The sequence below is a fragment of the Tinamus guttatus genome, unplaced genomic scaffold (assembly GCF_059628265.1).
Source record: "Tinamus guttatus ecotype Peru unplaced genomic scaffold, ASM5962826v1 Tinamus_guttatus_pri_ptg000197l, whole genome shotgun sequence".
NCBI classification, from domain to species: domain Eukaryota; kingdom Metazoa; phylum Chordata; class Aves; order Tinamiformes; family Tinamidae; genus Tinamus; species Tinamus guttatus.
In genome coordinates this window covers 5,639,479-5,652,104 of record NW_028288731.1, presented here as the reverse complement: position 1 = coordinate 5,652,104, position 12,626 = coordinate 5,639,479, and the positions used below count along the sequence as shown (strand labels likewise).

The window sequence follows — 12,626 nt, the reverse complement described above, 5'->3', positions numbered from 1 at the left end:
AAATAAATAAAATGTATCACTAACTGGACATTATTATAAATGAAAGAAAACTGGAGCAAGTTAGGAGATGAGGTTGTACCAATGCAAAAATCAGCTTAAAAACTCCAGTACTTGAACCTGTATACTCAATAGTTGGTACTGTTAACCTGCATAATAGCCATATTTATGTCTATATAAAGAGGAGATGCAGGTAAGTTTTCGACTTGAAATAGCTGAATTTGCATTCCTATGGATTAAAGCAGGGATTTTTTAAAATTATTATTAAAAATGGGAAATTTTACCTTTTGGAAAGTTTACTTTCAACATCAAATTTAGACTGTACAAAACGAAGACTCTTACAAGCAGCACATGTCCCACCTAAAACAACAGGATCCGAGCAACCGCTTGTCTGATGGCAAAATTGGAAGTCTATTTGCTTGTTTCATTTGCAGAAAGTTTGGGAAACATTCAAAGAAATTCACTGCACAGAGCATAATGAAGCCACTTTTGCAGAAGGCTGACAGGTAAGTTTAACACTTTGCTGATATCCTCCCCTAGAGTTTACAGATCATATGGCTACATAAACCCCAAGTGGATTTTACTTCTCAAACAACTTCAGCAAAGCTTTTTCCTCACACCATACCATACCACCAACGCCGCATACAGCCGTTTATCTTAAATATTTGAATCAAGAGAGTTTAGAAGTTTAAAGCTACCTCTGCCCATCCACCGTGCAGAGCGAGACGCCCCACAAATCAGGGCTGAACTTGGCCAGTTGTGGAATATAGTCAGCAACCTACAGTAACACAAAACAGAACAGAGATGTTTATACAACCCAAAATACTTAGTTAAGTGCTACTGCTATGTTCATTAATTAAAACGAATGCCCGCGGAAAGTGCATTTTGAGTATAACACTTATTCTACTAATGATCACACAGCTAGTCTAAAAGCTCAGTATTGATTTTTTATTATATCAGTTACATCATTACCTTGTACTTTTTCTAATTAAAACATCTTTTCTTTAAAAAAAAAAAAAAACACTCAAAAAACCTCACTTTGTGGCTCATTTTAGCCGTAGCGATTTTTGAAGGAGAATAAAAACAGCCTGGCACACATGCACACACCCAAACACACCCATTTACAACTGGGTTACCTTTCCTCCTGATTGCTTTTTAGCACTTTCATATAGCTCATCAATATGTGAAGTAAACGACATAAAATCTGGAATGACAAACTTCCGCCTGAAAGCTTGAGTCAGCAATACAATATTACTCTGTACACACCTGTGAAACGTCAGAGCAAAAAAACATATTAGTGTTTTGACAAAGAACTGTTCAAAAACTACTCTAAATAGTCAGCATTTGCCACTGCGATAAAGACAGGCAGTCCCTTGAACTTGTGCTCACGTGAATATAGCTTCGTTAGAAAGAATTTTCCATTCCATAAATTATGATTTTTTAAATTATTTACTATTGTTTCACTGTGTTCATTTTTATGCCTTTTTATTTCAAGTCTTATTCGCAATTTCAACTCTGAGGTTGCACTGCAAGGTATCAATGTTATATTTTTCCTTGAATAGCCTCTAAGCTTCCTTAAGGCATGCATCTAGGCCACGTATTTCTTAGAATCGCGACTGTACAGAGGTCTTCCAATCCAGGCCTTGTTCAGAACAGTGCTAATTTCAAAGCCAGGTCAGGCTGATAGGGTTGAGAGTTGGTTTCCCTCACTTCCAACTGCCTTCACCATGAACTGGGCAAGAAAGCTACCAAATTAAAAAAAAAAAAAGGGGGGGGTTAAAAAGTAGGTAGTATATTAGGATAAGAGAGGTAGTAAAGAAGTGGAAGGACTCCATAAGAAGCACAGGTCCATCTCTTCAAACTGTCACCAGTTAAGTGATCTTTGCTGTATTTTACCCAAAAGTTACAGTTTTGTCCACACCCTCCAACCATAAGCCCGTCTGGCACATATAAAACGAGCGATGAGGTGAGAAGGAAAGGACTTATCTAGGAGGAACAGAGGGCCAAAGCAGGACCTGTGTTTGCCAGCGGGAAGGGTGGTGGCTGTGAACGGGAGCCGGAGCACGGCCGTGTCACGGCGCGGGATCGAGCGCCGGCGGCTCTGGCGCAGCCAAAGGAACAAGGGGGCAGGTTTGCCAAAGCAGCGCTCACTCCCAAGACGTTCACCTTGTGCCTTCTGGCAGCACTGAAGGAACCACTAGCATACTGTTAATTTAGACAAATTGAACTTGCCTAGGCTCGTACTACAGAGCGGAATGCATTCTCCCAGCAAGAACTTCCGAAAAGTTAAAAATTGACTTTTTTTTTTTCCAAGAAACACTTTTGGTTAAAAAATATACTTCCAATAATCCTATTATTAAAAGTCACTAGTAGTTCAAAAGAAAGTTGTGAAGTACGAGCAAGCAGACGGAACTATCTTCTCCTTGAATCTCCCTCCTCCTTAGGGGGCTCGAGCTGAAACTCCTCTGTACTTAGGAGGCTCTCAAATTCAGCTGACAACCCCTCCAAACACTGGTACGCACCACTCTCTAAGGGTGAAAACAAATAAAATAAAATAAAATAAAATAAAATAAAATAAAATAAAATAAAATAAAAAACAGTAGTTTCCTGCATAATCGTAGGCATCCTAAGAATTGCTCACTCTCTCCTATTTGTAATAAACGTCGTTAGTGCAGCAGAACCAATAACATACAGATGTATGAGCTTTAGCCTTTAGATGCGCTCCAACACAGTGTGCAGCAGACAGTGCTCAAAGCTCTTTTAAGAGGAAGATTCGAGGTTCAGGACCCAGTGTGCAGAACGAGAGGAAGGCAGCATGCACTGAAAGGCAGTCATCTGCACACACCACATGGCGATTCTGAAGCAACAGGACACATTTATACACCTACTGCTCCAAACCAAGCCTAGCATCTCACTCCAACAACTCAATCATGAAGCTAGAGGTTGGTGCTCATTCCCTGAACAGCTCTGCTGGTTGAGCATGGAGAAGAGTTACTCGCGGGTGACTTTCTCGTGAACATTCACGAATACTCTCGTGAAATATTAGCAAGCACTATCTGTTCTTTGCAACGTTTGTAACATGCTTCCTTCATCCTTGAGACGGACAAAACATCTCCGTGAAGTTCACAAAACATCACCCCGCCAACAACTAACTTTCTAACAGAAGACAAAGATGCGACTTTATGAAAACTGCAGCCACTAGCACAACGTTGAGACCATCTTGTTCCTTCGGCCTACGACTTGTTAATACAAGCACAATACTTGCTAATACAACAGAGAGATAAATCTTTCTGTTTAAAAAGTTATACTGTATGCTTATAGTATTACAGTAAAGAATGCCAAGCTTCATTTTCAACTAGCAGGAGTAGTATTGTACAAATGTTTAAGATATTTAGATATTTTGGAGAAAGTAAATGCAAGACTAATAGCTTTTCATAAATAAGATTAATATTAGAATATACATATAGCTAAAGAAACTTCTGTATCTTCAGACACAAAGGCTTTTTCATCAAACTAAGAGGATAAAAACCTTCATTAATATCTAGGTCACATATACCTAAAATGAAAGTCTCCAGGATTTGCTATCTAGGGTTAGAGAGCAGCATAACAGATCCCCAGAAAATATATAAGCCCGTCTGAGATCTATAAGTGATTGTTAGGTTTATGGAACATATCCAGATTGCTGCTTCCCACCAGCAGATCAGAGGAGATTTGGGCAGCCAGATCACAATTCAAGGTCAGTGAAGTGGGCCAGGCAGGGCCTTGCGACAAGGCTCAACCCATGCGGCCTCCGCAGGTTATTCCGAAAGAGGAACAAATTTAAACCCACGTAGTACTCAATGGGCTTTGCAGTTTGCAAAATGTATCTGTTCTGGATGCCTCACAGTTTGTTCCTATTTTGGCAACAGACCCTGACCAAAGTATTGCTAGTAAAAAAAAAAAAAAGTGCCTTTCACAAGTCCAGTTAGCTTTTTTCCAGTTAGCAAAGTGCTATGAGCTGAAAAAAAAGCTATGGGAACATGGGTGGACTGTTTAAAAAGATTAGAAATTTTCGAACGGATTAGAGAAAATGTTATAAATACAAATCTAAATATTAGGATATGTCATAAGATGCACACACTTCATGAGGAAGATTAGAGTACACAATCAAATTTGAAAGATTACATATTACCCAACATAATTACATTTAAATACAGCACCATAGCTATAGGGATAGCAATAAGTAAGAAAATAAATGAAAATAAACCCCACAAAATCTAACTAACTGGATGCTGTTCGTCATTCACTAAGGAAGCTTTTCTCAACAAGATATCATGCTCCTAGGACTGTGTATTATGTTACGCAGATACATCATCATAAGCAATTCATTCAACACATTTTTCAAATTCTTCCTCTGAAACATGTACATCAAGAAGAATTTCAATGGCAGCAAAGTCTGGAGAGGAAAGATCAAAAACCCAAGTAATTTTTCCTGTAGCACGGAGATTTTCTTCCAATTATTTTTGTTGCTTAAAATGCAGCGCATTGAAAAGCCAAAATCTTCAAAATAAGGCAACTTTAATCAAACTTAATGTTTAGAAGAAATAATAAGTTGTTAAGCTAATTTAAGAAGATACATTTTTACACATGGACTGGGATTGATTGATTGATTGACTGAGCCAAGTTTCTGCTTTTGATACTTATTTACCCTTGTTGCTTCATTTGCTTTAACAACTTTGGATGCAAATTCAACAGGAGAATTACCAACTTCTATGTTTGGGAACTGAAGCTCCAAAGTCCTGAAGTAAGTACAGCTGAGCAGTTAAGTGATTAAATTTTAAAATCTTTAACATATTGGTAAGAAAAAAATAAGAAGAGAAAAGAAAGAACCTTGACTGAGTCTCCAAACAGCAACTGCAGAGTGCCCAAGTGGAACGGATAGCTCTATATATATATATATATATATATAAAATATATATTTATATATATATATAAAATAAACACACACACATACATATATAAATAAATAAAAGAAAAAAGAAATAGCAGGCTGGGAACACCTACTGCTGTGAAGGAAAATCTGCTATGTGAAAAGGGGGTCACCTTTCTATCTCCTCCGCAGTCTTTGTGTCCAAAACTTCTCCTACACAAGAAGCAACCATGTAGGTTTTCCACAAGTTCCCATAGAAACTTGCAGTCCCCTAATATAGGGAATCAAATCCTAGAAATATGATGTAGAACACGATCCAATCTTTTAGCCTGTAAATAGCAATTGCTTGTGGGTTTTGGTGGGTTGTTTATAGAAAGCTCTTGCCTATACAGAATTTCTAGTCTACCAATACAAGCAAGACCACCTGGTGTAAACGCAGTGCACGACAGCAAGAGCATTTTTCAGATACTACCATACACCCAGAACAATTCTGACTAACACGGAACTAGCACAAAATGGCATTATTTCACCACTTCAAAAAATGCTTGTCCAGTACAGAATAGAAATGTACCATTCTGAAAGAAATGTACCATCTTCTCTTCAGGACAGAAGCTGCTTTTAGCTGTTATGACCCTTGGCCTATAGGGAACAGAAATACAGGCCCTCAAAACAGCCTGAAAAGTCTATTTCCAGATTTGGGTCCCCATATTTACAATCTTTGGCACACAAAATAAACTGGAAGGGAATGTGTGAGCGTGCTTGGAGGATAAGCTGACAGTGCTTATACTGTTTAGCCAACTATAGACATTCCTTAAGCAGAAGCATCAGTAAAATATTACACATAATCTTTTCTGAAACAGACCAAAGCAATGCCTACAGCTCTAAGTACTCTCAACTCTACACATCCTGAAGTTTCACCCAGCTCTCTACTTTGCATATACTCAGTTTTAGAGCCAACTTCATATATGCTACTAACTTAATGCTAAAAACGCACACAAATCTTACGTTACACGGAGGCAGCCCACAGAACTGGCAGCTAAAAGCTGACGATGCAGCGAGAAGTCTTCCATGCTTGTCCTGAATATCCCATGCTGCACCGATTAATTTATTTGGCAGCCAGCTGGGAGCTGTGGCATGGGATCCAGTACACACAGAAGAAACACTGATACACAGAACTCTTGCAGAGACGCTGTACTACATTTCATGAAACCACAGCATAAGCAATATGAAAATAGCAGCAGTATAACTGAGCATGGGTTTCACCCCCTTTCTAATTACCCAGTGATTTATATACCCTATGTTTCTCCTAAGACAGTAGTCAATAACACACATACAACATCCATTCAGAATTGTACAGTAACATTATTAACAGAAAGTTTACTTTTTAAAAAGGTCTTTGTCCAGCATAACACCATCTGAAGTTGTTTGAAGGGTCAGTCTTAACATATCCATGCACTCTTTCAACCTGGGATCAGATGTACGTAATCCTGTAGATTTGAGTGCCTATTACAATAAAACAATAATTACTAAAGTGAAAAAGTAATGGTTACAACAAAGCTCTCTATTTACCGAGAGACATCCGCTACTACATGAGCATCAATATAAGGACATGCTGATACTTTTTGTTGAGTCTTTTGCCATTCTGGCAAAAGATCAGTAGCTCCAGCTATGCTTTGTACCATCAGAAATACTCCCTAGCCCTAGACATACACATAGACCCTTTTAAGCTTACTCTTACACTCAGTGTGTAAGTGACTGGTACTAGTATGGTTCCAGTAGTTCTCTTTCTTGATTCAGAGACAAGTTATTTCTATCATATTCTTGCATTCAGAACATTAAAAAAATAATAATAATAGGAAAAAAAAAACCTTTTAATACTCTGGAACAGTAAACTTACAGTAATGAATTTATGAACGGGTATTTTTTCTTGTCCTTCGGCAATAGTGTAGAAGAGAAGATCTTCCAAGCTAGGCAGGAGACCTTGCTTCGTTTTGCTGAAAGGAAGAAAACACAGACACAGGTTAATTCAGTGAGTGCATGTGACTTTATAAACCTGCGTGTGTTCATGTGTGCATGCATACACATATATACACACACACACGTATACACACATATTTTTGTGCTGTTTACAAAAAGTTACTATCAATATAACAGCTAACCTGATTTCAAAGGATGCTGCAAGCAAAGTTTAATTCAGCTTGACACACAAGAAACAGTAATATCAGAAGGAGCATATATGTGATACAGATAAAATATCTGCTATTGTAAAGTAACAGTCCTATTTTTACTGGCATATGTTCATTTCCAAGATGATATTTAGAAAGCTTTTGCAGTGGGTTCATCACATGTCCCTCTCTGCGATGCTGCGGAAGACAGAAATGCTGCTTGTGCAGAGGATGAAGTAAGACACGGAGACCTCCGTGTCTCCCAGTAGCACTGTAAGAGCAGACTGGCAGCTCTCCAGGCTACAGAAAACAAGATGATGCATGATATTATTTTCCTCAAAAATCTATTTCCAGAAGCCACATTTTTGAAAAGGGAAAGTTGACCACAGCCCAGTAGGTTGTTATTTAACGCCAATGAGTCATGCTAAGATGCAAGGCCCACCTGAAAGGTGCCTGTTCCCCTGAGAGCTGACGCCATCCCCCCGGTGCCGGGGAAGGCCAGCAAAGCCCCTGCAGCGCAACGCAGCCGCGGGGAGCAGCGCGGGCGCCGCAGGCAGGGGCTCTGGGCCCGCAGCCCCGCAGCCAGCACGCTCTGCAGCTTCACCTCTAGCGATCAGCGCGGAACAACAACTCACTGCCCTTAAAATTCTCCCATCAGACACACTGCTCACACGCTTGTAGCCTTTCTGCAACTCAGAGCTCCATTTTAAGTGAAACGTGAAGATGATCTACCCAAGTAAGCATCAAGCCTCCTCCCAAGACACTGTCTCCGATACCGAGGGTTCTCCTTCCAAACCTGCTGAAGTTCCGTCAAGGTCTAACCTCCAGAGTCTCATCTTTCCTTGATGTTCCAATGTATTCCACAGCAGGTAGGAATGTAAATCTACAGACAACTCTCTATACTACCCCCCATCTCTATACTTCCCCTAGTCCCAGGCGCTTAGATTTCTTTTCAGGCAAAGTCAACTTGGGCAACACCAATATTTTAATATTTGGCCAAAAAAAAAAAAAAACAAACTTTTTCTAGTGAAATGCAATCATGAAAGTTTTCACATGCTCAAACATTCTTTGAACTGCAAAGAAAGATGACTCTCAGCCTTCTGGGTTATAAGTGCAATAATAAATACTGCAGTCAGACACAGAACCTAAGTAGGCCAATGCAACCTCATAGGCAGACTTAATCCTTCCTCCTCTCCCAATACTAGCTTAGTCTAGTTCAACAACAGGTCAGATTGATGATTAATTATTTTTAATAAAAAAAAGATTATATCTAAATGCCTTTTGCATTTTGAAGACAGCCTTTTTGACTACACTTGTCTCCCTCCTTTCCTCACAACCAGCAGTAAAAAAAGAAGTAAAAACCTCACTTATTTTCTATTTTAATACCTACACACTAAGAACAGAAGACACCTTTGTAAGGCAACAGAACTTTCCTTGTTTTTCAGTCTGGATTAGTCTGGCTGACTAATGCATAGACAGGCTGGCAATTCAACCAAGACAAACACTTGCAACTACCTCAAGCAAGTCACTGAATGGCATTTTTCTTGAAAAAAAGTTAAGTCATCCATTTTGCACGTTGCAGTTCCAAACGTTGGAGAGGGGCATTTCCAGACAGGCCAAGAGAACCAAAACAATCAGCACAGCAATAAAACTTTCCTCCTGTATCTCCAGCTTGGCTCTTAAGAGATTTTAACTGATGGTCAACTTCATTACAAGTTTCTTAACTATTAGTTGGGATTTTACAGCTGCCCCAAATGTGGAATTCCTTGGAAAAGCACAGAACTAAACTTCAAACGTTCGACCAGGATTCCCTGCCTCTCTGCCAGCCTCGCATCCATTAGACATGTGCTTTTCACAGCACACGGATTCTCTCCTGAAATAGTTTCCATATCTTTCACATCTGCTGCTGCTCCATATTGAGTCAGTCAGCTTAATTTAACAATAGATCTGCACTGGCTGCCAAAGCAAAGAGGACAGCTCTCGATATATTTACAGAAAATTACTCTTTCTCAAATAGTCCATCTTTTGATAAAGTTTATCAGTTAAGCAGAGGTGGAAACGCTTGCTGTGCAGTTTATCAGCTCAATTATGTCAGTAACTAATATTTGCCTAACCTAAAAGCAGTGTTTTGGCACCACGAGCAAACTTAGCAGGACAGCACTGCTCAGCACAGGCTGCAGAGAGCCACGTTTCTGAAGGGAACTTGCTATTTTCATAGTCAAGGTAAAGTGGAAATTCCAGTTTATTCTCTCCTTTGTGCATCATGCCAAATTCTGACAAATTGAAAAATGTAAAAGGAAAACAATGCTATTCTAGTGTGTAGGTTGGAATTTGGTAGATTCTCCCCTTTTTCCGAGTAACATGCAGAAACCACGGGGGCAAGAATTTTGTTGTTCCTTTCAGCCCCACAGAGGTCCTAGCATAGACGATTTTGTTTTTATAAAAGCCGAATTACAATTCTGTCTTACAGTACAGTAAAGTATTAAAGTAGTTTTATAGTAGTTTTCAAGTAGTTTAATACTAAAGTATTAATACTAATATTAATACTAAGTATTAATACTAAAGTATTAAACTAAACTATTAAACTGTAAAACTATTAAACAAGGTGGGTGATTTTTTTTTTTGCTTTATAATAATCTACAAGGCAGTTTTCTAACAGCCTTATCTATAAATAGAGGGCCTGAAAGTGCCAATTCATTTCACCTGCTGATGGAACTACCACTTCTGCTATCTAGCAGGGATGAAAGCTGCCTCCTGGGAAAACATCCCCGCTTGACACTTACGGTGTAACCAAATAAAATGCAGACAAGATTTACAAAAGCACGGGCGATAGGAAGATATGGCAAGACTGATAACAGTATCAGACCTCATTCCCAAGGCATTAACGTAAGCTCGCAACGCTTTAAGGTCCCAGCTCTGCAGAGGGAGGATCTCCAGCTGCAACGCGGCTGCCGGCCACCCCACGGAAGACGGAGCTGCTCCACGTGCAGAGCCAGGCGCTGATCCCATTACCAGGGAGGGGAAGCTCCTAAGAGCCTCGGGAGCGCCACGGAAAGCTATATTTGTAAACCTTATTTACAGGCCTTCACAGCAAGGCGGCCTCGCGCTGGCGGCTATCGAGGCGGTTTTGCTCAAACAAGATCTGTTGCTTCCAAACTTTAGCTAGCCTCTACGGAAGTCACCGATGGCCTGATGGAAAACAAGGTCAAATACAGTTCGTTGCATTTGTGAGTTACTGTATTCACTCTGTGTAAAGGTAAAGTCAGCCGTGGTCTGTTACTATATAGTTATTCCTCTGTAAACTGGCCTGGATGGCAAAGGAAAACAAACTTTAAAAAGACATTCCCAAAGTTTCTTCCTATGCTTAAGAAGGAGCATTTAAATTGTCAATTTAAGAAGAAATGAAACACCTTTGCTAGCAATTTTATTACGTTTAGGAAAATATGTGCAAGAGCATCTGGATCGATAAAGAGGTTATGCAATAGGATCCTGCTTACTTCCTTAGCTAGAGGCCCTAGAATTTAGTCACTATTCCCTAATAAGGGATTAATCTGTTCTGTATTTCTGTATAGTCTTTGCACGAAACATTTTCACTTCTCAGCTGCAACTACCACTCTCCATATATAAGGCTGTTAAGCAAGCAAGCAAGAAAAAAATAGTATTATATAATATTATTTTATATATTGTATATTATAATACCATATATATATTATATATATATAATGCCTGTCTTTTGACATTGCAGGTTATCCCAGCACCCTGGAATGCCAGAGCTTACAACAGAAGAGCAAAAGAGGGGGAAAAAAGCACAAGATAAAGAGTCGGTTGTCCCTAATCCACCTGCAAAACGCAGCAGTGTGAATGCTGCACAGGGACAGCAAGGCCCCAGATTAAACCAGGCCAGTTGTCGGTTTAGCCCAGCATCCAAAGCATTCGAGACCTTCCCTTCCAAATCCCACACCCTGCCTTAACGCAGCCATGAATCCACACGCTCCCTGCCGCACGTGGAGGATTAAGGGAGATCTTCACGATTCCACACTGAGGAAACGCGGAATGGGGAAGTACCCAGCAGTTTGACTGATCCACACTAACCAAAAGTTTGGCTAACGTGTCGCCAGAAATTCCTGCACAGCCTAAACCATTCCCAGCTTTTCCTTTGTTCATAGCTAACTGCACAGCTATCCCCTTCTCAAGGCTTTAAATAATTGGTCTGTGTATATTTTGTGGTAAGGCTCAAAGAACAAGCATCTGACTTTCAACTACATCCTTTTTGTCACAGGAAAAAGAAATACGAAGAAATGTTTAATTGCTTGGTGACTCCATATCTTTTCCAAATATATCAGAAATAACACTATTTCCCTAGTTGATGGAAAGTGTTACAAATACTCAGTTTAAGAAAAAGGTCACCTTTTGGATATACCACCTTCATAATACATTGGCTACTGTGAAATGCATATTATTAAATAATTCAAAGGAAAACCCTCACAATAGGCATATTTATTTGAAGATTTTAATGGCACTGTATGTATATAACACACTGATTAAAATGCACATATATGTTATTATAATATGACCATATAATCAAAGATGCACATGTATGTAGAGGTTTTTTTTTTCTTTTTAAGGAGTTCAAAAGGCATCAAGTGCCATTTTTACTGCCAAGGCAGCTGTATCCCAGTGAAACAAAAGGCCTGAACCAAGCCAAGAAGCAAAATATTTGGAAGGAGGAGAGCAAAAAGAAAGAAAGAAAGAAAAAAACAAGATAAATGCTTCCCCTTGCTACCAGACTGAATGAGTAGCAGCTCATACAAACTCTCCCAAAGCTAAAGTTAAGGGCTGGAGCCTCCCTTCAGGACTGACCTTGTGCATCGCACACACCGCTGCTGAGCGGAAAACGGCCAATTTCTCCTATTTCTCCCCGTGAAAGCACCCGTTAAAGTCTTGCGCCCTCCGTTTCCTTCTTCCCCCAGTCGATGCGCTGGGCCACGGCTTTATTTATTTATTTATTTATTTAGGGGAGCGCAACCGGGGGACCCGGGGGGCGACGAGTCCTCGGGGGGGCTCTGGCACGAAGCTGTCACCGCACTGCGCGCGCCGAGCGCGTAAAAATTACTGACAATAATGATAAAAACGGCCTGCGCGGGGGCGCGGGGCAGCACGTGCGCGGCGGCCGCGGCCTCCGCGCTCCCTCCGCACCACCCCCCCCCGCCCGGCTCCGTCGCTATTTTTAGGCCGCGGAGCTCCGCGCTCCCCCCCGCCCCGGCGAGAAGGAGGGAAGGAGGGAAGGGAAGGAGGGAAGTAGGAAGGGAAGGAGGGAGGAAGAGAGCGCGGCGCTCACATGGCGGCGCCGCTGCCGCATCCCCCGCGGCCCGGCCCGCCCGCCCCACTCACTTCTCGCCGCCTTGGCCGCCGGTGGGCGGCTCCGGGGCGCCGTGGTTGGCGTTGGCGGCGGCGGGCGGGTCGCCGGGCGGCTGCTGCGCCGCCTTGGCCGCCTCGTCCAGGACGCCCTCGGAGCGGCCGCGGCCGCACCAGCCGCGCGCGGGCGGCGCGCGGGG

General features: G+C 41.2%; 1 protein-coding gene across 2 annotated transcripts in view; it reads right to left on the bottom strand.

Annotated features, from left to right (window-relative positions):
• Positions 1 to 6,894, bottom strand: part of GLS (glutaminase) — a 33,617-nt gene extending 26,723 nt beyond the window's left edge. For both annotated transcript variants that reach the window (XM_010212240.2, XM_088523769.1), the window contains exons 1-4: positions 6,804 to 6,894; positions 6,288 to 6,409; positions 1,134 to 1,263; positions 696 to 775 (exon numbers count right to left, since the gene is read on the bottom strand). In XM_010212240.2, coding sequence (XP_010210542.2) covers positions 696 to 775; positions 1,134 to 1,263; positions 6,288 to 6,358 — 281 coding nt within the window. In that variant the 5' untranslated portion in view covers positions 6,359 to 6,409; positions 6,804 to 6,894. The remainder of the gene's footprint in view (positions 1 to 695; positions 776 to 1,133; positions 1,264 to 6,287; positions 6,410 to 6,803) is intronic.
• Between the last annotated feature and the right edge of the window lie 5,732 nt (positions 6,895 to 12,626).